The sequence below is a fragment of the Micropterus salmoides genome, unplaced genomic scaffold, assembly GCF_014851395.1.
Source record: "Micropterus salmoides isolate LMB-PRFRI ecotype aquatic unplaced genomic scaffold, ASM1485139v1 Ms_hic_scaffold_1, whole genome shotgun sequence".
Classification (NCBI taxonomy): Eukaryota; Metazoa; Chordata; class Actinopteri; order Centrarchiformes; family Centrarchidae; genus Micropterus; species Micropterus salmoides.
The window spans coordinates 52,016,182-52,043,259 of NW_024040040.1; the positions used below are offsets into that span (position 1 = coordinate 52,016,182).

The 27,078-nt window shown below is 42.5% G+C and overlaps 1 protein-coding gene and 1 pseudogene across 1 annotated transcript; both read right to left on the reverse strand.

Moving 5' to 3' along the window:
• The window catches only part of LOC119896614, an 858,889-nt pseudogene that overhangs the window by 209,076 nt on the left and 622,735 nt on the right, over positions 1-27,078 (reverse strand).
• Positions 114-25,083, reverse strand: LOC119896622 (cullin-1). Its single transcript, XM_038710126.1, has 22 exons — positions 24,922-25,083; positions 12,904-13,300; positions 10,393-10,567; positions 10,106-10,273; positions 9,332-9,382; positions 9,138-9,228; positions 7,923-8,086; positions 7,618-7,780; positions 6,926-7,056; positions 6,520-6,627; positions 6,331-6,437; positions 5,562-5,610; positions 5,044-5,175; positions 4,837-4,954; positions 4,157-4,233; positions 3,623-3,741; positions 2,682-2,787; positions 2,551-2,598; positions 1,510-1,592; positions 1,300-1,405; positions 1,029-1,142; positions 114-932 (listed from the first exon to the last, which is right to left on the reverse strand). Exons 2-22 carry the CDS (start codon positions 13,041-13,043, stop codon positions 852-854), a joined length of 2,331 nt encoding a protein of 776 aa, XP_038566054.1. The 5' UTR covers positions 13,044-13,300; positions 24,922-25,083; the 3' UTR covers positions 114-851.

Genomic DNA, 27,078 nt, shown 5'->3' on the forward strand with positions numbered 1-27,078 from the left:
TAAACAGACAACAGCTACACATCACAACTGCTTACATTTCCCGCCGTCTCTCTGGCGGGGGGGTGATGGCGGCGGCGTGTCGAGTGTGAACAGAGTCTCGGGGGAGGCGAGCGTTAGAGAAATCTTTCCTTGTTTTTATTTATCACACATTTAGAAAATGAACCACACTATACAAATGTCCACCGTTCAGTAATGAAACAGGCCTCCTGCACGAACCCGACCGACCTCAAACCAAAAACAGAGACAACCTCAGCAGGTAAAGAAGCGTCATGGCGGCTCTAAACTCGCCGCCGCCGCCTCCTCCTCCGGTTCAGTCGCAGACTTAATTACAGGACCAGTGGACTGCGTCGGCTGCCCAGTGACTCGACTTTTTATTTTGACTTTTTAAATCTTTTTCGTGGTCACTGTGGTGCAGGTAGGCAGTAGCATGCAGAAACCTTTGGATGCGGCTCTCCTCTGATTGGCTGAAGGCTAATTCATTATGTTTGCGCTATGTAAAGAAGAGCAGGGTTTGTTTTTTCCTCTTAGAGTCTGTGATTGTTATTTACAATATGACAACAAGGAAGTATTTGAGTCCTACAGGTGGGACGGGACAGGCGAGCTTGTAGACGGGGCTTCCCAGTCGCAACAGGAGGGGCGTTTGTTCACACCCTCCCCCCCCCCCCCCCTCTCAGGTCAGTTGTCATATCAGGGCGGTCACATGGTCGGCGACACACTCACAACATGGCCGCCGCTCAGAGGGATCCTCACTTTATTACTCAGACATAAAATTAAAAAAAAATGAAGAAGATAACAAATAAAATAAAAACTGAGGAGAGCCGGCGGGCGGGGCGGGAGGGCTGGGGCGGCGTTCAGGCCAGGTAGCTGTACGTGTCCTTCTCGCCGTCCACTCGCTCCAGGTACTCCTTCTCTATCAGGATGTCGATGCATTTCTGTCCACAAGAGGGAGACAGGAGCCCGACATGAGAGCAGGAAACAGCCGACGGGTGGCGTTCTGTTCAGATAAACACGGTTTCACGATGCGTTACCTTGATGACGGGGACTCTGGGTTTGAATCGGGACGACAGCTGGTTCAGGACTTCGGCCAGAAGCTGCTGGTGCTTCAGGACCTTCCTCATCTTCATGATCCTCACTATGGCGGCCTGCAAACACAAACACGTCAGCGCTGATTCACCACACGGCCACGTCGTCGTTTTTCTGCTAAAATAAACTTCTCTAAACGGAGATCTCAGAGCGCCTTAACAAGGGCAGGGACTAACGAGCAACCTTTAATATTCTGTGCTTTGGTGTGAACAGAACCTGAATGAGGAGCTTCCGGTCCTCCTCGATGTTCTTGTGAGTCGTCTCCTGCTCCTGTTTCTGCTCCGTCTTCATCGGCACGTTGATGTTCACCCTCAGCTTCTTACTGCGGCGGAGATGAAAAAATAAAGACAGTGAAGTAAAGCAAATGTTCTGCATCCCGTCGGCGAAGACTCGTGTGGATCTAAACCAGTCGAAGAGCTTTCTCACTTCTTGTATCCGAGGAAAAGTTTGATGACCGTGTCGGGTTTGAACTCCACCTCGTCCACGTTGGCGTTCTCGTCCTCCATCACCTGACGGGGACAGACAGAGGAAGACTTCTTACACATTAAACATCATCTAAACCATCACAGTGAAAGTCAGCGCTTCTTAGACAGGTCGCAGCTCGCGTGGAGGTTTTGAAACTGTTTTCTAAATTCTGAAGGTCTCGGAGGATAAAACAAGAATTTCTAACAAGCTGCACGTCTTTACAGCCACTACAGAATATTTAACATCCGTCTATTAAGAACGAGAAAGACGATTCAGAAAAGTCATGACAGCGATGAAAAGATGTTTTCTCTCAAACATTTTAATTTAATGATTTAAAATATTTATTTTTATTAAATATTAAAGTGATTTAAGGTGTGGTTTTTGTTAAAAACTAATGTAGCATTTAAAATAGTAAGTATTTTGACACATTTCTCCTGTAGAGTCGGGCCGAGGAGAGCGGTTATCTATCCAAGTTTCTCTCCACTGTTTCGACTGCTTTCACCAAGATTGAGGTGACGATCGTGAAAAAGAGGAAATAAATACCGTAGAGGATCAGGTTTGACTGGTGTGAGAGACGGGAAATCAAACAAGCAAAAGAAGGAAAGGTGACTTTCCGTAACACATTAGAATGATGCGTGAACAAACAGGTTAATCAGGCAAATTAACCTGTTTTTATTTTATTTTTATACCCATGTTGGTTTTCAGGTTTTATGTGAAGCACTTTGAAATGACTTTAACAAATATTGCTGCTCCTGAAATTTGGAACTTGCAGTAGATAAAATTTCAATAAATTGTTCAGATCTCAACTTGAAATGGACTCAAACTTTTTTCTTTCTTTGCGCTGAAGAGATGCAGGTCGGGATAATAAATTGATTACAGTGACCTCAGAAGTGCTGCAGCCTTCTGAACCTGACGGCACTCGCTTCAGACGTGCTGCAGAAATCAAAACTGCATCTGAAAGGAGCTTTTAGAGGTTAAATGAAAACTGTCTGTTTTACTCACCAGCAGCTTTGATTTTAACAAAATCTGAAGAACTTGAACCAGAATGTCCTGAAAACAAAAAACGTGAGTTAGAAGTGAAATTAAAAGACGGACGAATCATTCGTAAACAGATCTGCCCTGAAGTTACTTACAGTTTTGATCTGTGTGCTGTCGGTCAGCTGCTGGACAGTGTAACTGTCCTCTGTGTTGTACTGCAGCAGGATGGCCATCTGGAAGGTGGAGGCCTGCAGTGTGTACCTGTAAACAACAACAACAACAGCAGCAGCTCAGTAACAGCATGGCCGGTTCCTCAGCTGGTCACCAGCCCTCACTAGTATCAGCATTCAGCAACATTAACATCCAGACGTCACCACAGGGGGAGAAATCAGAGCGCTCCACGTTTTTTAAATGTTTGCTGCTTTATGAGGAGACCAAAAACTAAAATACTTTTCTCACCATTTCAAGTTGTCTAAGAAATGGATAATAAAATAATCACATGACCTACAGACACAGATCTCTGAAAATAATCACTGTTTACATTTATAAACAGTCTCTGCATGTTAAGTTATGGTGAGTTTCACTACATATTTACTCAACTCTGTTTCCTTATTATTATTATGTAAACAAGGTAAAACTAATGCAGACTCCAGTCGTATTAAACTGACCTGTTCAAAGTATCGTGCAGTTCAAAGTATCGTGCAGTAACCAAAAATACAAATTACTAAAGTTTTATTCACTTTGATGAGAAGTCTAAAAAGACAAAAAGAGAAATCAGATTTTTTGATGGCTGATTTCAGTTTTTATTATTATTTATTTATCTTAAAGGCTGAAACCCGGATCAATCGATGAAGACACCGTTGACCTCCTCATAACGCATTTGGCTTTGTTTAATACAAACATGTTGTGCTCTGCAGAGAGAGGATCCTGCTGCGGCTGTTTCTGAGCCAGTTCCAGCGCGTACAGGTAAATACGGAGAGTCAAACACCTGCTGAGTCCCAGAGCCCACGCAGCGGCCCCTACCTGTGAGCGCTGGCCCCTACCTGTGAGCGCTGGCCCCTACCTGTGAGCGCTGGCCCTTTAAAAACACCTGTACCTGTTCTTGAAGCAGTTGGTGACCAGCTCTCCTTTGGACAGGTGATACAGCCAGGTCAGCTTCCTGCCGCTGTGTCTGCTGGCGTAGAACGCCGTGAAGCGCTGATAGCTTCGCTCCAGCTGCAGATAAACAGAGAGAAAGAGGAGAGATCAGAGGGGTGGTCCTCAAACCGAGGGCCACGGGCCTTCAGGGGCCGTGCAGAAGGTTCGAGTGAGGTCTCCAGATAAAAGAGGTATTTAAAAATGGGAATAAAGTGTTTTTACTGCTGTTCATTTAACCAAACTGAAGAGGATCAAAGCTAAGATCTATGGAGTCGTCCAACACTGACGACTCATCATGAGCTTTGAAAAGGTAAAAGATTCGGACTTAAATTCAGATTTCTAGAGAAAAACAAACTGCAGCCTTCTTCTGTTTATTGAAGGAAGTTCAACTTGTTATTTCAGACGCACCTCTGGGTCATAAAACTCAGCACAACTTGCACAGCGAGAACTGGGATTTAAAAACAAGCCGTTTAACATGCCAAGTTAGTCTTACCTCAGAAGGCAGAGCAAAGGTGCAGGACTGCTGGAAAGGCCAAGACCCAGAGCTGAGAACCTGGATACTGAAGTCCACTGTCAGACACACACACAAGGAAACGTTTACACTCAAACTCCCGAGTCTATGTGCTCTGCCACACCAGAGTTCAGCACAACCTCCCTATTTAAAGTGTAGTGACATGAAAGGGCTCTAAAACAAAAACTCTGTAAATCAAATCTTCGGAGAACGCAGTCACTTTTCTGCTGTTAAAACGGATTTTACAACTAAAATCAACATCTTCTAAATCAACATCTTATTCCACAGAGAAAAACTGATTTAAAATGTTGTGTTTATTCACCAGAAACATCTTTACTTTGTAAACCTTAAGGCTTAAATGAACGCAGACTAAATCTTCCAAAATGATGGTACAGTTGAATCAACACGTCTCTGAAACTGTCTCATCAGCTGTTCCTAATAGATATATGATGACTGGATGGAGGATGAACTACACATCAAGAACTGTGTGTGTCTGTCAAATGAGGACATGTAAACGTGTTTGTCCGCTTGGCAGCGTCACATTGGAGCATCAGAAACCCCAGTGCCATCTAGTGTTTTGGTGGTGTGACTGCAGAGCAAGTATAAATGCTCGCCACAGCGTGGACTAAAAGCAACAGAGTACTAAACGTGTGTTCACTCACAGTCCAGCGGCTCGGAGTTGGTCAGGTGTTTCTTGAACTGTTCGTTCAGGTCTTTACTGACTCCGATGTCCTGGAACATTCGCTGCAGTTTGGACGTGTACTCGAACCCGCACGCTTGCTGCGGGAGAACAAGAACAGAGCCAGCGTGAGTGTTAAAGTCGTCGCAGCCGGTGCGTTACTGTGGATGAGTGTGACGCGGCGCGACACCTTGAGTTTGGAGATCATGCTGGCCTCTGCGTCGTCGCTGGCGCTGTTCTGGTGGACCAGACGTTTGGCGAGCATCTTGGCATAAAACTTCTGGAAAACATCTTTGTCCTCGATGTACTTGAACACAACCATCTGAAAGAGGAGAGACAAAGATTAACACCTGTGTGCGCGCAGTACTGTCTACTTCACCTACCGACACAAACATCTTTGACAAACTAATTTAAAATGTGGATCTTGGTTTACTTTACTTTAATTTGTCTTTCATAGTTTGTTTTTTAGAAAGACACTGAGATTAATTTATAAGAAGCTAAAACAAAATGGAGACAAAAGCTAAAATGTGCTCAGACACCATCTTATAAAAACTGTTTAACCGCACAGTAAATCAAACTCTGGTGTTCACGTCCAAACTGTCCTCTTATAGGAAACTAAACCGCAAAGGTCCGACTGCAGGTCTGTGTTTACCACAGATAACACATAACTAACTTCCAGTACAGCTGCTGTGTGTCAAAGGATCTCACCACTTGGTTGAGTGTGTCCTCCAATTCGGCCTCCTCCGGGTTTTTAGAGCTGGAGAACAAAGAAGAGAAGAAAAGGAGCGTTTACATTTTGCCTCAGGCGGCGTGGACACCTCAGAATAACAGAAACAAGCTAGACTCAACAGCTGCTTCTCAATCAATCGTCATCAGTCGCAGCCCGAGCACTGTTCCAGTTCAGAAGTCCGCATCGCTCCGCCCGTTTTAGCCAGATATCCCAGAATGCATTTCGCGCCAACAAGCGGAAATGTGAGAGGAGAAGACTCACAGCTGTAAGTTATAATACTGTCTTTTATGCGGGAATATAGTTGTTTAAAGCTCAAGACAGAGCCGATTTGAAAATCTACTACGACGTTTTCGAGATGCGAGGTCCCGCCCGCCGCTGACGTCATCGAGTCCGCTGCTGTTCCAACTGCTGAACATTTAAGAACAGAAGTCTGAAGGTGGCGAACTGGGTACTGAGAAACAGCTGAGGTGCGCTTACGTCCTTGTTCTAAGGCTCTAATCAACCAGCGGCATGAAACTGTAAATTTATCTCACTCTAAAAACTTTTCTTCCTGTTTTAAAACTTCCTGATCATTACTGATCTTGAACGCAGCGGCTCGAGGAAGAAGGCCAGAATGTTATTTCATCCAATTTAACCTGCCTGAATAAAATGCTAAAAAAAAAAACAAACAGATTATCTCCTCAAATTATCTCTCAAATTATGTTTTTGTGACAGCGAAGGAGCTGCACGGGGCGACGCATCACGTACCTCTTCTTCAGCAAAGAATCGCAGTATCTGGCCAGCAGCTCGGGAGATTTGCTGGACGACTGAGCCATCCGGGTGACGGCGTTGTTGTTGATGAATCGACCACACGCCTGAGAAAAGAACAGCCGTGTTAGAGTTACACCTAAGAAAACAACGTTAAAGCCGGGCCGACCTCGCAGACGGGTTACCGACCTTGTCGAGCGCAGCCACGAAGCCGGCGTCGTTGTTGAAGGCAGACATGACCAAGGCGTTGTACTTCTTATGGACGTCCAGGGTGGTCTGAACGTACACTTTGGGGTCCTGAAGAAACACACACGACTTATTTAAATTAATTCCTTCTTCACCAACCTCACCTTCCTGCCGACGGCCCACAGCTGCCAGAACGCACACAAACGCTGAACATGTACACGGTTACATTTCATCTGTGCACGGTGGGGGTTTCATTTGCTGCGTGATGTTCTTACACCAGCTCTTCTCCTGAACATAAAGCCCTCCAGACGGGAGAAAAGTAACAAAGCCGAACACTAACTGAGGAAAAGCTTTGCATCAGAAGAGAACTAGTGAGAATAGTGATACGAGGTGAAGTGGCGGTCCCTACGTTGAGCGCGGCCTCTCCACACTTCTCGATGGCGGCCAGGCCCTGGTTGTGGATGTGAGTCTCTAGAAGTTTCTTCAGTTCACCCAGACCGTCTGTGATCCGCGACACCAGGTTGTACATCCGGCCCAGATCTGAAGGAGACACAGAGAGACACCGGTGAGTAAACTGCTTTTATTAAATTAACATTTACTTACTTTAAGGCGATTAAGCTAGTCGCACCTAAATTTGGAGTGCACATGTATTCAAGCCTTTATGGTAAATCCACTGAAACGGCGCAGAGCGAGCTGACAGGCAGGTTAGCGACTTTATCCTGTCAGTTTGTCTCTTTACAAAGACAAGTGCTGCAGGATGAGAGTCCTGCCTGAAGAGAGGCTGTGAAGTCTTCATGTTACGCCGGACGAGAACCACACACAACTTTATTTATCAAACTGGGTCGGACTGGATGAATTTAGCGCGAGGAGGAAACACACTGTTTTCAAAATAAAGTGTCTCTATACAGGATGGAAATAAGATTAATTGGATTATATTCACAGAAAGTATAAAACATATTACGTGTGTCCATTAAGAGTAAACGGACACATGTAATTTACTTTCAGGGTTTCAGCTTCGTTTCAGATTTTAAGGTCACCACAAGTTAGTTGGAGCTCTGAAGTTGGTGTTCAGTCTAAACGCACTACAAATCGCAGGTTTACCTTCGTTCTTGTCGGCGTCCAGGAGGTTCTGAAACTCGGTGTGGAAGATCTCCAGGTGTTTCTCTATGAGGACTTGCTCGCACTTCCTGGCCAGCTCGTCCTGGGTGGATTCATGGAGGTAAACCTGCACACGCCGCTGCTCCTCCAGCAGACGAGCCTCCGCCTGATGGAACAAACTAAACTCAGTCATCTCTTTACTACGACTCCACTTCACAGTTTTAACCGCACCAGAACAATAAAGCACTTCATCAGATCTGTTGCGTTGGTTCCTAACTGTATGTGGTGCAGGTGGAGCGACTGTCTACCTTCTTCATGTACTCGGTGACGGGGTTCTGCTGCAGGAACTCTGTGCTCTCGCGTGTGTAGAAACGTTCTGTGTCAGTGAGGAACTGGCATTCAAAGTACTCCTTGTAGACCGACAGCGTGGGGCCTTTGGCGAAGGCGTCCTCCTCGTTCAGACCCAGCTCGACTGGAGGGGGAGGGAGAGGGGAGACACAAGAGCAGCTCGTCACCGTGAGTTCATTTCAGAATTGTTTTTAAAGCAATAAACACTGTTGAGTTTGTTCAGTCACTGAACGTGATCTTGAGATGTTCTCTGAGGCTTCACCCACACCACTCTGTTTCCGCCCAGACTAAAGCAGGGGATCCGCAGAACTAAAATTGGTGAAGTTTGTGAGTCTTCAGTTTTTTTTTTTATTATAGACCGAGATCAACTCTGATATGCAGATAAAACGCTGCTGTGGACGCAGATCGTTTTAAAACACAAAGGAGAGGTGTGGATGTAGCCTTAGAAGTTTTGTCAAGAGGAAAAACTAAATGACAACTCTTTTAAATACACGATCAGACATTTGGAAATCCTTAAATGACACCTGACGTTTAGTATCTAGTAAAATTTGACAATCATAAACAAAAGAAAACATAAAATCTAAATTGTGGCTGTTCTTTGCCCCACTCAGTTGGTATTCATCACGTGTACCTGTACTGACTTGTTAACAATTCCTGCATGTTCTACGTGAGGTAAGGATTAGATTTTCAGGATAGTACAGGCCTAAAATCAAACCTGATATCAACGTCCTCCACTGACTGGTGACTGTCGACGGAGGTTTATTCATGATCACAGCTAGAGAAAGCAGAATTAAAGAGCCTACAGGGTTAAATGCAGAAACGCTGAAACTGTTGGTCCTGAGCACGAGGCGGGAGATGACTTCGATTTAATCCTTCAGATAGTTCAGATTAGGTTTAAACTTTAGGACAGTTAAGAGTTGGTTCAGTGTGTTTAAGGTAATCTGGCCTCGAGTTCGCTCCCTGCAGCTACAGCGAGGTCCACGAGGACCGCTGCAGGACCTGGTGTTTGTTTTTTGTAGTTTCAGAATGAATTCATTTATTCAAGGCCAACAACAGTAAACTGAACTGATCACCTCATCTGAAAGTTTGTCTCTCTGTGTGGGCGTATGAATTTATTTCTTCCTGTTTCCAGGCGCTTGTTTCTCTTCATGTCTTCACTGTACTTATTGACCTACCATAAGACTGGACCACACCGCTGATCAGTCTGGTGTTAATGGGCTCGCCATTCCTCTCTTTCTCTATCAGCTTCAGCACAGCGTTTGTTACCTGCAGAAGAGAGAGATGTGTTCAGTAAAATACAGCACAGTCAGGGAGCATAAACACTCATTTATTTTGTTATTTCACTTGTATAAAGAGAAACTAAACACACCTGTTTGTTGAGGGGTCGGAATAAACACTCCCTCCAGGTCACAAGTGCCAGCTGGGAGGAAACGACAGTGTAGGAGGGGGGGGGGGGGGGGGGGGGAGAAGAACGAGAAGATTAACACAAGGTCAAGACTTCAGGCTGCGTGTTTGTCACTCGTCTCCACTGCTTCAGAAGACTTCGCTTTTAAATTGACGCCGTATAAACACAAACAGGAAGCACAGAGGCGTCTAGAGGGGAGTTCGGCCCGTGAACAGCTTCGGCTCTCAGAGGAATAAAATCCACACGACAGAAGACTCTGCCTCCTTGGGGAAAAAAAAACAAAACATATTTGCTGTATTTCTGTGTGTTTATCATGAATAACTTGCAGGAGAAAGACAAATATCCCACACATCCTGGGTGGTAACTAATGCAAAGTGCAAAACTACCAGGAAGGAAACAGCAAATGTTTAATGGCGGCTGGCGTTGAGTTCGTAGTTCCCAGTGGGCTGTTTTTATGTCAGCACTTTTATTTTCTTTTCACTGTAAAACCACTACAAAGGGTACAGGGTGTTGCACAGCAGCTGTGGATGGTTGTTAGTGCCTTTCATGCTTTGTAAGAACACAAAACATGCATTTCAATTCTTTCTAACAGAACTGAGCATGTTTACGTCCTCGTGTCACAAGCTGAAAATACCTGCTTGGATCCAAAAACACCTTCAGGATCCGCTTAACCTCCTCTGTGACCAGCGTGACCCCCACGAGCGCCTGTTAAGCAGCCCGTGCAGATATTAGACGTACCGAGTATATCTCGTAGATTCCCTTGCGTCCCTCATCGCACTCTCGTCGGACCCAGTGGCGGTTGAGGTAGGCGCAGATCCCGTTGAGGACCTTACTAGAGAAACGGTAATCCTCCCACTGCTGGGTGTAAAACTTCAACACACACTCATCCATTAGATCCTCGCCGTCCTGGAGCGAAGACGAAGAGAGGAGGCGAGAGAAAAGACAAAGAGCAGAGAGGAAGAGATTTTTATTAGACAATAATTAAAGTGTAAACGTGGCAGAAGTGAGGCCTTCTGTGAACTCACTTTCAGCAGGCTGGTCAAATAGTTCTTCAGGAACTCCTTGAGTCGCTTGTAGAGCTCCAGGCCTACAAACTGGGCCCCACCTGGAGTGGTGGACTTTTTGGAGGGCTTGGCTGGAGGCACCGAGCCCCTGCCCTGGCTGGACTGGTGGACGCTGGTACAATAGTTATATACATGTCTGAGGGGAAGGTTAAGGAATAAAACCACCGACTGAGACACTACAGAAGACCAAAGGCTTCAAGACCAAACCCTGTTAACAAACTGAGGTTAAATAAAACCCAACATCTATCAATCAACGTCATGTAAACACATCTATACCTCTTTTAAAGTCTGTCTCATGTCGTTTCAAATAAATATGTCACCAGACCAGAAATTTTATAGTCGAAACAAATACCAGTTAAATTCCACGATTCTGGACACCAATTCGATACCACGGAAAAAACAAAACCATGAATCTTCTGTACTGCAACAGACTCCGTCTTAATGAAAAACATCTGAACATTTCAAAGAACAACTAACGGATGTGAAGGCTGTGAGAGGATGTCCAGGACTGAGATGAGAATATATTCATAAATGAGCAAGCTGTGCACATACTTCTTCTTAACAAACTCCCAGGTGTGAAATGTTTAAAGGTGGTCACTCTATATATTGGCGCTGGTATTGATGATTGAATTGCACTTTTAAAAGATGGTCCCTAACTTCGCCTGGACTAACGGGCTCGTTGGACCGACATTCAGTTCTCAGCGCTGCAAACTGCATCGTCATCTTTGGTGATTTTCAGGCGATCGAACTGAAACGTCGGCCTGAATCAGCTCTCCAACAAATCCCAGAACTGTGAGAAACCAGAAACAGCAAAGTTTCCACACACGACTCTTTTCTATTCGCCGAGTCGAGGTGGAGCGGTCGCTGCACTTGTCACTCTGTCCTGTTAGGGTTTTGTTTTTGACACGTTTACTCCAGAATAGCAGATCTTTAGTGATAACTGGTGACCAGCGATGCAGACTTGAGAAGCTCTCAAAGGAAAATGTGTGATTCCCAGATGGCAGCTTGTGCAGAGTTTGAATGAGCGCTGTTCTTTCTGCACCGGCGGGAGAGATTACAGCGCTGAGGTTTCAAGGCTGGCTGCTTTTTGTTCTTTAGGGAAATGATGACATCCTTTAACGCTGGAGAGGTGCGTGAGAGGAGGCGAGGTTGTCGAGAAACGGCGTCTGGCCTCGGAGAAAATCATCTGTGTATTTTACACTCGCACAAACACACACTGTGTATTTCATGAAGTTTGAGTGTTAACCGGCGACTGAAGTTCATTAACAAAATCCAGTTCAGATCAACACCTCCTGATTGTGATTGTTATCTTCAAACACTGATAATGTTTACTTTTTGAACAATACTTTCACTGTGGTGGTAAAAACAAACACCGAAAATCTAAAACATACTTCGTGTGACGTGCAGTTTCTGTTTTGTGGATCAGTAATTATGTGCAGATGATTTTCTGAAGCAGAGGTTTGTTTCCTGGGCTGACGGGCGTTTCTTTTGGTGTAACTCATTATCCGGTCAAACAGCTATAAAACAGGTTTTAGAACGAGGAAGTAGCCTTTACGTAGACTACAGCGCACCCAAACAAGTGTGATTTGATGTGATTGTTTACATTTAGTTCTTGTCGGTTGCTCAGTTTAATTTGCTGTTTATTATCTTAACCAATCAAAAAGATTCTATAAAATATCATCAGTCCAAAACCCAAATAAATTCACTTTACTATTAAAGAAAATATTTGTGAATTTTGCTTTTAAAGTACTTAATTGATTTCATAAAATTGTTCCTACTCAAACAAAAAATACACTGATGGTAGGGGTGTGCTAAAAAAAATAAAATTGATACAGCAATATATCGTTTCATGATATAAATAAAATTAGCCCTTTGATGTTAGCTCGATGCTAACATATAATGAGAATCTCCATTGACGTGCTAACAAACATTAGCAAAAAATATAATCTTAACATGAACTACACATTGTGCTTCACATGCTGAACATCCTGAGTGACATACTGTGCAAATACATATAAAGAGCTGCTAACTCCACACAGACCAGCTACAGAAACCCCAAAGGGTCAAAACTCAAACCCCAAATTCCCAGTAGCCTAAAATTACAGCTATCAGTAGATGGAGAAAGGGCAGCATAACGCTGTGTCACTGAACAGTTTTTTGATAATTTCTCATAGTTGTTCTGTAGTTTTTTTATTTACAGAGTGAGAAACGTGTGCTGCAGAATTGTGCGGTTTTCTAACAGTTTCAATTTGCAGCAAATAAACTGAGAACTTTATCACAGGCACAGTTATGATCGTGATTTATCACTCCAGGGTTGTCTAGCTCTGTATCGGTTATTGCAGAATTGCTCTATCGTGATAGCCGCGTATCGTGAGGTACCCTGGGATTCCCACCCCTAGTTAATAGACTAATTGTTGTGTATAAATCCACCCAACACCCAGAGCTGTAACCACAGCCTCTCCCTCAGGATACGTGTAGAGTTCCATGTAGCGTGACTTGGCCATGCTTTGCCGTGTGTACACCTGCTGGATGCCAGCCCGCAGGTCGTCCCATATCTGGTCCAGGCCTATCTGTTTCAGTCCGTGGGGGTTCTGGGTCCTGTTCGACGACATCGTGGAGCCCCTTGTCCTCTCCCTACCGAACAATGCCCTCCCTTTCCTGCTCCGGCGAGCGTTTGCCCCCCGGCTCCTCTCCTCGGTTGATATCGGTCGTGGCTCGCGCTGCTCTCAGAGTGCGCAGTCCATCTGGCAGCAGCGGCAGCGCTTCGGGAAGCTGGTCGACGGTCGTGAGACGGGATGCAGTCCCACTCCTGGGTGGCGCTCTCTGCCACTCCGCCACCTAAAAGCTTTGGCACTCCTCAGCAGGTGACCTGCAAAGGAAGAGAGGTAAACACAATTTTGATTAGCCATCTTTGATTTAGCTTCGTTATTGTCGGGACACAAGATTCAGATTCACAATAAAACTATGATCATTATTGCAATATATATATTTTCCTCAAAAACAATATCAAATTTTTAATTAATGTTTGATTTAAATAATTTGGAGCACAAAAGAATTTTTTAAGATATTTATTTTCTTGAGGAAAAGAGACTTAAAGATTTTACTTGATTTTTACTCATGCATATTGTGTTGAAAAACAGATTTAATCATAATAGTTTTGAATGTTCTACCTTAGATTGGTGAATTGACCCGCTGTTTCGCATCAAGTGTTTGTTTGACCATACAGAGAAGTTTAAAATTAACCATCTGGTTTCTTCAACTTTCACTCAGGAGCATAAATCAGCCTTTAAACTGGAAATAATGACTTGACATTTTTATCCTGATAACTATCAAGATCGAACTACATGACATTTTTTTAATCATCAGAACATTTTTGGCCGTATCGCTTAGCCCTACATCAAATACCGGGATCAAAAGTTAATAAGAGCAGCTTCGGTTTCCTCCCCGCTGTGTTAGTATGGGTTCATCAGCTGACCCCGGGCTCTGATCCCTGCAAACATGACGCTGATCAGACCCTGACGTCACACAGCTAATAACAGATTAGTCCACTTTAACGCCTCCACGATTTTCTTCACCAGTCCAGTCAAGACGGCGCCAAGTCTCCCTCATTCCTTTCTGGCCACAGCGAGCCAATTTTTACTTTTACACATTTTACACAAAAAGCCTGATCCAGTAGAGCGCAGAGGTTTGTTATTCTGCTGTAAGACACTTTGACGTGATCACTAACGATGTATCTCCAGCAGCATCTCTGATGCCACGTTAGCCCCGAGACGGTTACCAAACCATGTGGGGGGGGGGGGGGGGGGGGGCGCTCCGAGTTTAATGCTCCACTTTACCAACGTTAGCCAGTCTCTCTGCGATGGAGCACAAAGCAGCTGCGAAATATTTTCATTGTGAAAGCTAATTATTAAGTTATTAATTCAAATATGTTATCACAACAACTAATTTCATATCATTCAATATCGATAATTATCAGGATGAATGTCAAATCATTATTTCTTTTAAGTCTAAAAGCTGATTTTTGCTCCTGAGTGAAAGTTGAAGAAACAGATGCTTAATTGCGGTTTTAAACTTTTCTTTTTGTACCATTACTATTATTAAAAACAGATATTAATTACCTCTAGCATATATCCATTTCCTGTATTTTGTTTTGCAACATGTTATGACTTATTGTGAGGGTAGAAACTAGGGCTGGGCGATACGGACAAAAATGTTATGATAAAAATTCCATAGAATCCAATATTCAATAATTATCACAAATAAAATTATTATTTCTTTCAAGTTTAAAGGCTGATTTCTGCTGCGGGATAAAAGCAGAGGAAACCAGATGGTTAATTTTAAACCTTTCTTTATGGTCAGAAGAAACACTTGATGCCAAACAGTGGATCACTTCACAAATCTGATGTCAAACATTCAAAACTATTATGATAAAAGCCATTTTCAACTAATATGCATGAGAAAAAAAATAAGTAAACTCTTCTTTTAGTCTCTTTTCTTCAACAACATAACTATCTCAATAGAAAAAGATGAGCTACAAGATGACGGGTTATTTTTGGCGTTTTCATGTGAACGGACTGTTGAACGCGAGTTTAATTCACGACTGAGATACGATCACAAGAGTAAATGCAGCTGGTTTAACATCAGCGCCGATGACAGCCCACATCATTACAGCTACCTGACAGACCTGAAGCTGTAATTTCATCCCCGCTGTCAGGACAAGAGGAGGAGGTACATTAACGCCAGAGTCTGCAGCATCAACGACTTTGAAGCCAGAGAGAGAGAGAAAGAGGGAGGGCGAATATGAGACACAAAGGCTGAGCGGCAACACCCGGCATGAATATCTGTACTGCGTATTTGTGCGTACAGTGACAAGAAAAACTTTTATTGTTCTACTAAACTGAAGCAGACTGTTTCTTAGACACGGATCAAACCTCTAATATGTCAAAGTAAAAATCTTCAATCTGTTTTAAATGAAGTGGCAGAAACCGTGAGAAACCGTCCTCCAGCAATGTTATTATTAAATTATGACACCTCTCAAACTCTGCTGAGGGTAAGTCACTGTATTTACTAAATGCAGGTTTCAACGTTAAGGTTTCTACTTGCCTGAAGTCAATTTTTACTTGCCTCCATACAAACTGTTTCATTTATTAACAGATATGAAGTAACAAGAAGACTTAAGTTAACGGTCATGTTTAATCTTTATAAATAATAAAGAATATTAATCAGAACAAGGACAAACTGTCACAGCTGGTAAGCAGATTAAAAACTTGACTGTCCCCCGTCCTTCTCCAGAGAGATGGTTAACAGTGAGGGAAAAATTTATCTTAATATTTAAATTTACCTGCTGCCATTTTCTCAAGTTCTATTGTGAGAAAATGTGTTGTGTTGTGTTCTATGTTCTAAGTGGCTATTGTATTTTATTTATACACTCTTATTTGCTGCTCCTTATCGGTTCGGTTCTTTATCCGAATCTTATCTTGATCAGTTCTTTTTTTTTACTAAATAACTGCTAGAAAAATTCTGAACAGGATAAAAATTTTATTATAACTGAATGTTGTTTCTGGATCAGGAACAGTAATGTTTACAGCAAAGTCTCTGGATGGATGGATGGATGGATACACTCAACATCTCACTGGAAACAAATCTAATAAAATAACTCATAAATTATGACATCAAGTTTAGAAAGAATGAAGAGCACAGACATCAGTCACTTTCAGCGCTGCTTCCTCCTCCTCCCTTCGCTGCTGTGATTCACTGCCTGCAGGTAACCTGGTAGAGTTTGTCAAATTTTAATGTAATGGCAAACTATGCTAAACAGCTACACTACAGACAGACCACTTTCTTTTCAGGTTGTCTGTAACAACACGCCCCAGGCAATCAGGAGATCAGGCAATCCTTATTGTTGAGCTCTAAAAAGTTAGACTCCGTTTTTGCATGTGGAAACTCTCATTCATGCTTTAATGTTTAAGGTTCTTACGACACATGAAAGGTCGTGTGACGCTGGTGTTATGGACAAAAGCTGTATTTCAGACATAATTTTATTCCTGAAATACTCCACATGGATTCACGGCTGATTATTTGTTTTGATCATTTATCACGCAGAAGATGAACAACATGTTTTGAGGGTTTTGCTGCTTCACTCTTGTTTTCTTCCATTTTAAACTGAATGTCTGGGGCTTTTTGGGGCCGCTGGCCAAAAAAAACAACAAGCCTCATCACCTTGGGTTCCTGGAAATGTTGTTGTGCATGTTTACACACTAAACTATTAAACTTACTTTTCAAAAAAATATAAAAAATACACCCTGCCTTTCACTTGAGGTATCTGTGATAATTCTAGTAGCTCTGCATGAAAACAAAAAGTGGGAAGAACAGAAATAATTGCTGAATAGATACATGAGTTTAAAACATGCAGCTCTCAAAGAGAGATGCGACAGCGTTACTGCACAGCATGCAGCATCAGTGGAAGCTCAGACTGACGTCGCAGAACATCTGAGAGCAGTCTTTCAAAAAGGAAAACCAGAGGCCAGAAAGAAGCCGAGAGACTGAAGGGAGGGAGTGTGGGCACAAACTGCTGCGTACATGTAGGCAGCGCTGCTATATTTAGAAGGGCCGGCCGTTCACAGCTATTAGGGCCAGAGACGCAGGACGTGACCCGGTGCAGTCCTGACAGTGGAAGACGAGAGGAGGAAGCTGATTGACCTGCTCTGTTTACTTCCTGTCCCCGCAGGCGAGTCCTGCCGCGGGACAATGAATGAACACTTAAGTGATACGGCAGCTACTTACAAAAAGCGTGGGAAAATAAAAATACTGAAATATGGACATTTAATTTGAGACAGCAAATGTGTTAGTTGCTCACGACACATAACTATATTTAGATACTCAGACACAGCAGCTAGTTTTTTTTCAACAAGCTGTTAACGCTGGTAAGAATTACATTACACCGCACAGAGTTTTTCTACTAGAGCTGCAACTAAAAAATCATTTAAACTAACAATTAATCTTATAAAATGATGATAAATTACCATTAAATGTTCCTTTAAGCCAAAGTGACATCTTAAACTTGCTTGTTTTGTTTCATCTACGGTCCAAATTTACTAAAACAAAAGCAGCAAATCCTCAAATTAAGAAGATTTTGAATAAAGACGAAATACAAAGCTGCACGATGTCGAGTAACGTCACTACTACAACAGTTGTTTCAATCTGCTCCAACATCACAGGATAAAAAAGTATGAAACTGAATCAAATTGACTTTAAATATATCACAAACACTTAATGTCTCATTCACATAAAGCACTCTAAGATGAGTCTATTCAGGACACATTTAGAGCTGGAAATTATTATTTTTACTATCAATACATGTGTTGATTAATCAGCTGTCTGTAAAATGTCTGAAAATAGTGAAAAATGCTCCTAGAGCTGAAGGTGACCTCTTCAAATAGCTTGTTTCGTCTGTCCAACAGTCCAAAACCTACAAATATTCAATTTGCAAAGACATAAAAACAGAGAAAACCACCAAATCTCCCATTTCAAAAGCTGGAACCAGTGAATGTTAAATATTTTTGGTCAATGATTATTGATTATTAAAATAGTTTCTTGTTACAGCAGCTCAGGGTTGCATACCCAACCTCTTTCCTTTTTTTAATGGCACTGAACGAATGGACGTGAGAAAAATGCCTGTAAATCTTAACGCGGCCTTGAGAGATTGTGTAAATGTGTGTATTTACAGACTGAAGCTACCCATGTATAAATGAGAGCAAGTGTTGAGGTGTGTCCATTTTGCTGTTGTTTTTGTGAAGCTGCAGACTGACAGAGTCCAAAACATATTTCTCTTCAGGGGACAATAAAAGTATCTCTCATCTTATCCGTCAGTGAGCCAATAAGCATGCAGCATGCATGTTCTGTGATCTGATAAAGCTGGTGATTGGGTGTCTGTCAGCGGGAAACCACTACAAGACGCCCAGAGTCTCAGGACTCCCGGTTTGTTTATTTTCTGCCAGCTGCTTATCTGCACAGATAATGAACTCTGCGCTCAATTGTTAGCTACTAGCCAGAGCTAGCTCGTTCCCCAAATTGTTCACTTCGACTTCTCAGCACCACGAGTGTTTGTTTTCCCAAACATGGCGCCGATTACAGGCAGACAGGTGAACGGAGAGAAATACCCCTGAAGTTTACATGGTGGATGTTTGTCAGGTCTGTTTAGCACAGAGAAAGTAAGATGTCTCTCTTTCCCGGTACCACTTTCCTGTTTGTATATGACAGAAACAATTTATCTATCCTGTAAAAACAATTCCCAAAAACCAGAAAGGGAAACAGATGTAGTGCCATTTCTTATTTCAGATACTGCAGTGCATTTTCTAGTTCCCCCAAGCAACTCTGTGGGCGAGATGATCAAGAGGGGGAAAGCCTCGACACAGCAGTAAGGCTCCAAGCACATCAGGACTCTGCCTTCATCGGTCACTAAAATCTCTCGTCCTCTCCGCCTCCGTCTCCAAACTGACCACAGCACTGCAGCTGCTGTAATACACCAACACACAACTACATCGCTGCTCAACCTGCTGCAACATCCAGGAAGCGGCAGACGCCCAAATCACATGTGTCCTGAGGTTAGACTTGAGTGCTGATGCTACTCGACCGAAGCAGAGTTTCACTTCAATGGGAAAGCAACTGTGAAACTCCTGTGCAACATAAAGCCTTTTAATATTCCTCCTGCAGGATGAAGCAGAACTAGACATTTTGTCCAGCTGTTATTTCTGATGGACAACAACGTTAGATGGTGGCGTTACTGGATTCAAGTGTTTGTCATGTTCTGACCGTAAAGAAAAGTTTAACCACATAAAAAAAAAAAACACCTGGTTTCTTCAATTTTCACTCAAAATCAGCCTTTAAACTTGAAATAAAGAACGATTTGACATTTATCTTGATAATTATCAATAGAATAATGAAATGTTTTTATCGTGATAACATTTTTGGCCATATCGCCCAGCCCTAGTTCCAACCTTGTTAGCAGCAGCTTCCAAGCGCCGGGTTTAAATTGCAGGTGGTTAAACCATATTTTACAGCTTAAAACATCTACACAGGATGTTAGCAGCTGGTGGGCAGAGCTGCGTCAAGTTCACCGTCTCACGTAAACGTAACGTTGGCATGCACCCAGACTTTGTGAACGGGTGACTGCGTGTTTTTGTTTTTCACATCTTACATGTAATTAAGGGATATTATTATTTGGAGTCTCGTATTAGCTGACTTTGTAACAAAGAATGCAAAACTGAGCCATAAATCTATTTACCGCCCTGCACTGAACAGCGCCGCCTGATGGAGCCCACACAGCTCGGCCCGGCCTCTAGGCCTGTTTCAGCCTCCGCTCCTCTTCAGCAGATCCTCACTAAACTCAAAGAAAAAAATAATAAAAAATGGCCGCCCTACCTGAGGCGCTCCGGCAGTTGCCATGGCAACTAGGGGCAGACAATACCTCCCGAGTAGCGGTTTGACTACACAAGGTAGAGCCTTCACCCCTCTATTCACCGGTGGTAAAGAAAGGCGTCCTTCACAGCAGCACTGGGATCAGATTTCAGATTCCCACAGCTGAAGGTATTAGATGAGTCTCTCTCAGCGGTATCTGACCTGTGATCAGCTCAGCGACTCTGTGACCAGGAGTGACAGGACGTCGGGACGGCTTGATGAGTGGCAGGTTTTTACAGAGTTTGATGTGAAACAGGAAGCCCGTGCCTGGTGGTCAACATGAGCGCCGCAGCCGATACGCCCTTCCTTCAAAACTCCAAGGTCGTGACTCGTTTCAGGGAACAACCAGCCAATAATATGCGTCTGTCAACAACAACTGCTGCTGACAGTCGAGTCTGTTTACACTCACCCAGGAAAAGCAACATAACATCTGTTTTCATTTAGACTTCAAACAATCTTAACATTACGTTTAATTAAATGTTAGAGGCAGAAAATTAATCAGAAATTATTTTTGATGACTGGCTTTTCCTCATCATACTGACAGTAAATCAAATCTCTTTGGGTTTTTAAGACAGTAATAATAAAGGTTTGTGCACCACCAACTAACTTTGCAAATAATCAGCGGACCAATCAATAATGAAAACATTGGTTAGCTGCAGTCCTGTTAGAGATGCATGGATCTAATACTCCAGATCAATATCAGTGCTGATAGTGACATGATGAACCAGATTGGATACTAATGAAATACAGTTTCATTGTCAATGTCCTGAAAAAATACAGTGTCTCTTCTATCAGGTACATTCAGTGTTTCAGCTCAGAGCCTCTTGTTACATTAAAATGATTTCACTGCCCAGAAAAGATCAATGGTATTCGATTGATTGATCTGACGTCTATCAGAAAACGGTGGACTGGTGCATCTTCTTGTGGTCTGCATCGCTGCAACTTGTAGTTTGATTATGGGGAGGCGTGCGTCAGGGTACGTCATAGGGTACACGGCTACGGCGTACCTCGGGCGTACATACAATGCAGAAATATAAACAAGCTATAACTTTCTTAATGTGACTTCTGTCCCCTCAGGATATCGCAGTCAACGTTATCAAGATGTTTTTTGCACTGTGAGCAGGGTTGGGCTGATCCCGATGTTTCTGCATTGAAACATCGGGACCCTAATTGTGAGGAGGACAAAAATTACACGTGATTAAATATACAGCACTAAAAATGACCGGCGCCACCAAAAATAAAAACCAGTAACATTAAAAAAGACTAACTGGGGACAGAGAGGGGAAACCAGCACACCTGCCTGGTGTTTAAAACCAACAGGGAAGAATAAATAAATACTCCAATAAACTGCTTTGTTAACTGTGAGCAATGCAAATGAAATGTCCCTGAAATGAAGTTACCTTACCCTGCTATCTGCTGGCCATAGCAGCATGATGGCGCCAAAAATCCCTGCAGATTTTTAATAATAGGACTTGTAGGTGATCCAAAGTGGCTGGAAGAGAAACCAAGCAGCAAAAACATCTTTCTGGTTTCCTCTCTCCCACACTGAACGAGTCTTTGTAGGTATTACCACAGACACCAGAGTGTTTCAGCCTCAGAGCGAAGCGTGACAGAGATCTGCCGAGCGGGAAGGATGCAGGGAGTGGTGGAAAGAGAGAGAGGAAGAGAGAGGGGAAGAAAGAGCTGCGGCGCTCGTGGGAAAAAAGCTCAGCCTGGTCAATCTGATTACCCCGGTCACCTCCTGGCCAGACTCAACAACCTAATGGCCTACATTTAAAACACAAACACCAGCGAGCCAACACAGAGTGCAGAAACAAACCCACAGCTCTGATTTAGGATTTTAACTTATCTTCCTTAACTCTGAGTTTCGGTCAAACAAAAACCAGCTCTGGAGGGCAAGTCACGGGGAGTGATAAAGCTTCATCTGAATCACAGTGATGAGCACTGACATGCTTGTAAGGTGTGTGTGTGTGTGTGTGTGTTCGCAAACCGATCATGAGCCAGGTTAGGCAGCGGGGAGGACATTTCATTAGCGTAAGCAGCTTTTGATCTCCGTTTTACCTCTGCTCAGCATTCAGACACTCGCGGCCTTGTTGGACTGACGTTACGACCGCTGCCCCTCAGCGCTGTCGCTTCACAGCACCTTGCACATATATGAAGCAGACAGAGCTGGATGGGTCTGACAGGGTAACGGAGGAGGAAGAACATCATGGCTGACGGGAGCAAGCACGTGGTCTCTAATGCAAACAGCATGTTTACAAACTGCTGATTTGCCAGTCATCTAACGCTGCCAAACGCAAGCTGATTTCGGTCGTGCATGGCAGCATGATGTGGTTAACTCTGAGCGAGCGAGCTGTTGCAAAAGAGTATATCAGGTGCAACATGTGCTCCATGTTCTGTAAACATCACTGAAGAAATCGCCTTAAATAGATATGTCCTGTTATATTAAATATAGACGTGCAACATTCCTCTCAAAGTGTAACGAACCAACAACGTTATTAAAGCTGTCAAGAACAGAAAACAAGCTGTGCAGTCTGTCTGTTTGTGTTATCTTGTGCTATAAAAAGCTGACTGAACACACATGTTTCTCTTTTAAACTCAACGAGATATGGGCAGATGTAAGTAGGGATGTGAGCAGTGTTTTCGTTGTCGCCTTTCACCACTGGGCCTCTGAATAACCATGTATGTAACCAGCTGTTTTATCCTGGTGCATATGCAAAACGATCATCCTACACTGGATGTTCTTTCCGACTCTAAATACCAACATTACACCCACCCTATCTGCTCAAACACATACAGATCCTCCCACTTGAACAGGTTGTTTCTGAGGGAATAAGACGTGTCTACATGTACAATTAAAGCCTAAAATATTCAGCTGACATGGGCTGCAAGCCGACAATATTAACATGATTCACATTTAGTCTCAATAAAAGAACCTGGTAAGAACTACACTGACTGCTGACTTTCAGGCAAAATATGGGGTAAGAAATTAACATTTCCTTAGTTTTACAATAGAAAAAGGGAGATCTATCAACATAACATCAGTACTGTGCTGCATCAGCTTATCAAACAGGTTTAGTATTATTGTTTTTACTACTATTTCACTGTAAAAACCTTATTTACTCTTCTAATATGTTAATTAACACAAGTCACACTGGAAACATAATAAAACTTTCCATTAATCCTCCAAACTATGGTAGGTATTTCTGAAAAGCTTCACTTGCTTGGTGCCAGTGTTTGTGCTATGCCTCTTCCATAAATGCCTTTATCTGACAATACTACTGGGAAAACATCTGATTGTAACTTTCAACTTCAAAAAAAACAATGTATACATCGGCTGTAATATTTGGGTCGAGTAGAGCTCCTACACCTTGTCAACCTAGAAAAACAAGTATATATTCAAGCGTTTCTTTACACTGGAAAATGCTATCTTAATCCAGTCGGCAACCAACAACCTTTACTTCCTTCCAACAGAGGGGTCCTGACCATTCAAGGCAAACAAAAATACAAACACAATCTAACAGAGTTTCTTAACAACTCCAGGCCTCCACATAACTATTTTAATACTTTGGATAAAAGCGTCTCGTTCACTGCAAAAAAGGCAGTGTATGTAACTAAGTATTTCTTTCTTTCTGAGCAACTACAGAAGACGAGGTATTATCTGAATACAGGGACCCTGCACATTGTCAGGTAAGAAGAAACTCCAGAAACTCCACAACTTTTTTTCCAGGACTATCTCATCACTATTAACCATTTACAAAACTCCCATTAAAAAGGACAAAGCAATGGATGTGAATTGAAATATAACAACCAGGTGTTTGTTTCCCCTGTAAAGAAGGATGAAGGAGAAAAAGATGTTCGTCCAGCAGAGGGGTCCTTATCATTCAAGGGACAAAAATATAAATACAAGTACAATCAACACCTCCAGACCTCTAAATAACTATTTTTAAACACCGTCAGGGCTCTTTCAGCCCAGGATCAGGTTCAAAACAACCTGATCTTCCATGAATGCACATCTATATCAGCCATTGTTGGTATGAAAATATTAAGATAGTGGCTTTTAAACTTGCTAAAACGTTTTAACACACAAAAAAAGCAGTGTAACTAACTATGTATTTATTCCTTTCTGAGCAACTGGCTTGAAAAGAAAACAACAACAAGAAGATAAAACATCATTTGATTGTGGGTGCAGCCTTGTCAGGTAAGAAGAAACTTGTTCAACCAATATTAACCATTTACAGAACTGCCATTAAAAAAAAAAAGGTCAAAGCAAACCCAGGTGTTTGTTTCTCTTGTAAAGAAAGATGAGAGACGAAAAAGTCAAGTCAGCTACCAACATGGTCGTCCAGCAGAGGGGTCGTGATCAAAACCGTCTCCCCTATTAACAATTAATTACAACAAAAACAACCTCTCCAGGCCTGTAGAGCACTGGACACCAGGTAGTCTCTGTGTGTGTTGCGTCCAAATCACTATTCTTCACTCCGAAAGCGGCCGATCTGCTCAGTTTAATGACGAGCTGTAGTAGCATCAGCTAAATTAGCACTCTGCTATCATCACACAAAATACGATGAAGCTATATATTAACAGCTTTTTAAATATATTGCTGAGATTATCCTCCGCTGAGCTGCAAACGGTGTCAAGACACAGCTACGCAACACTGCTAGCTAGCGTTAGCTTCTCAGGCTCGATTAGCCAGTTAGCTTGTGAGCACCGTTAGCTCGGCTGGGTGGACAAGCTTCAAATCAAAAGTAAAACCCCTATTTGGACCATCTGTTTTGTTATTTTAGACACATATGTAGTGTTCGGGATGTACTTAAATTAAACACAGCCTCGACCGAGCTAGTCGCGGCGGTCAGGACACATCAACTGCCCGTGTTGTTGGTGTAAAATGGCAGCCTAGCTTCTCGAGCTGCTCAATAATGAGTCAGGAAAACAGTCCGCTAGCCGTTTAGCATTAGCCAGCTAGCTCCTGGCTAGATGGGAGAAAAATAGCGCCGCCGGCTCAACGTCCGCGCCTCTGAAGTGTCTCCTTACCATTTTAACGCAGTCGCTGTCGCCGTGTAACCGTTGTGTGTGTTGATTTTCGGGGCTAAAAGCTGCCTCTCCCGCCGTCTTGCGTTTCCCTGTGCGTGTGTTTGCTGCCCGTTGCTAACTGCGACCGCACAAAGATCAGCTCAGCAGCCACCGAATCATGCTGCCTTCAGGCGCCGTCGGAAATATGGACGCTAAAACAGAAACGAGCAAGTGAAGTGATTAAAAGTGGAAAATGTTTTTTTCATTTTCCACTTTTTTTTCTACATAGTTTCTACTAGAGCAGGGCAATTAAACAATAATATAATTATGGCAGTATAATTTGACCTCAATAACAATATAACAAATGTTAATTACATTTTTGATTTAAGGGGACATGGGCAAAAAAAGAAAGTATCTTTCTTTTCACATCTTACATGTAATTAAGGGATATTATTATCTTTCTTTCTTCTGAGAACCAGATACTTTCTTTCTTCTGAGAACCAGATACTTTCCCATGCACACCAGAAACTAACTCGTGCTTGTCCCCTTAGGGGCTCTGTACATTTCAGTAGCAATGATAATAAAGATTTTTAATAATAATAGTAAAAAAAACAAATAATACCTGTTAACATTAAATACATTTGTTCTGGTTTATTCAAGCTTCAGTACAGCTTTAAAGAATTTTGCTTGAGAATAAATGTGTTTATGATTCCACTGATTGATATGATATCAAAGTGATCAAAAATAAAGTGGTTTTAATTGTTCAAAAACGTGTTGATGGAGCTGCATTCTTTATTCTGTTCAAGTATATTACAGTTTCTCTTTCTTAGATGCAGAAGAAAAAAATATAGACAAGTCTGTAGAGTTTGAAAAATAGAGGCAAAATATATGTTATAAAATGAACCTTCTTATCTCTCGGGAATCAACCAAGCTTTGTTCCAATCCACATTTTATGAAATTACTTTCCCAAAGGGCTATTTTAATATTCCTCCACCTCCCAAGGATAACTCCAGGACATCCCTTTAACCTTTTACCTAATAAGTTGCTTTACGTCTATGACAATTTGGTTTTGTATGCAAGATGTTGAGAATTATGAGAAAGCAAATAAGTTTTTTATTTCTCACGGGGAAAGTAATTTATTGTATTCAGGCCAGATTCATAAACCAATAAGTAAGAAAAAGAAAAATAAGAACATGAAAATGACTTTAAAAAATATTCTTCTTACTGTCGTGTTAGTTTTTTAAATGCTGATTGATTGAGATAATCCCTTGTATGTGTAAACCTAATTGTCAAAAAAAAAAAAATCTGATAGTGAAGAACTCGGCATTGAAACGTCTGAGCTTGTGATGATCCCTTGAATGCAACATCGGCGTCACAGAATGGCGTCTCTGCTGGACTACAATCATGGCTACACGAACAACAACTACAGCTGCTCAAACTACAGATATTGCAATATCTCTTACGCATGCGCAGTTGGCTGCTTCAGTCACCTAATATGACATTTTAATTATGCATTCCCGAGACGCTCGTGACATTTAGCTCCCTGTCCTTTATTCTGTGTGTGCGTGCGCGTGCGCGCGCAAAGACTGCCAATGTTACCATTTGAATCATCCTAATGGCAACAAAGATATTTCCCTGCAAAAGATCAAATGGCTGTGACCTTATCGTGCTGCTGTGGTATTTTAAGCTCTATGCTCCGACTATAATATTTATTTTTATAATATCTTATTTTTCTGGAGGGATCCAAATGTTCTCCAAACACAAGTCAGTCTTCATTTACATGACATGTTGTGCCGTCATCTTCATCACTCTCCCACCCTGTGCACCTTCACCGGCTCTGAAACAGGCAGAAAGCGACCTCTACTGGCGGATGACAGAATTACACGAGGACTTTATTTACCCTGACATTATCTGTTAAAAAGTGAATGCGATACCTGAACCCTTAAAGGAAAACCCATGTGATATTCAGTATTTTTCTTATTTGTCAAGGGATTCAGTGAATTTATCTCCTATCGAGTCCTGTTGTGTGTCTCACAGCCTGATGTCTCTTCTTCCTCTGAGCCACACAGCTCTATTTTTTCCAGGAACTATTAAAACCCATCCGGGAGCCTCACTGGGTTTCTTCATCACCATGTGGTTTATACTGACTCATTCCCACACTGTAAGACATTTCAGGTT

Excerpts from the sequence above, each read along its gene's own strand:
- LOC119896622 (XM_038710126.1), bottom strand. The coding sequence starts at position 13,043 with ATGTCGTCGAACAGGACCCAGAACCCCCACGGACTGAAACAGATAGGC. Across the intron at positions 7,057-7,617 it reads GGACGCCGACAAGAACGAAG|ATCTGGGCCGGATGTACAAC; the intron begins GTAAACCTGCGA and ends TGTCTCCTTCAG. Across the intron at positions 4,955-5,043 it reads GCATGATCTCCAAACTCAAG|CAAGCGTGCGGGTTCGAGTA; the intron begins GTGTCGCGCCGC and ends GTTCTCCCGCAG.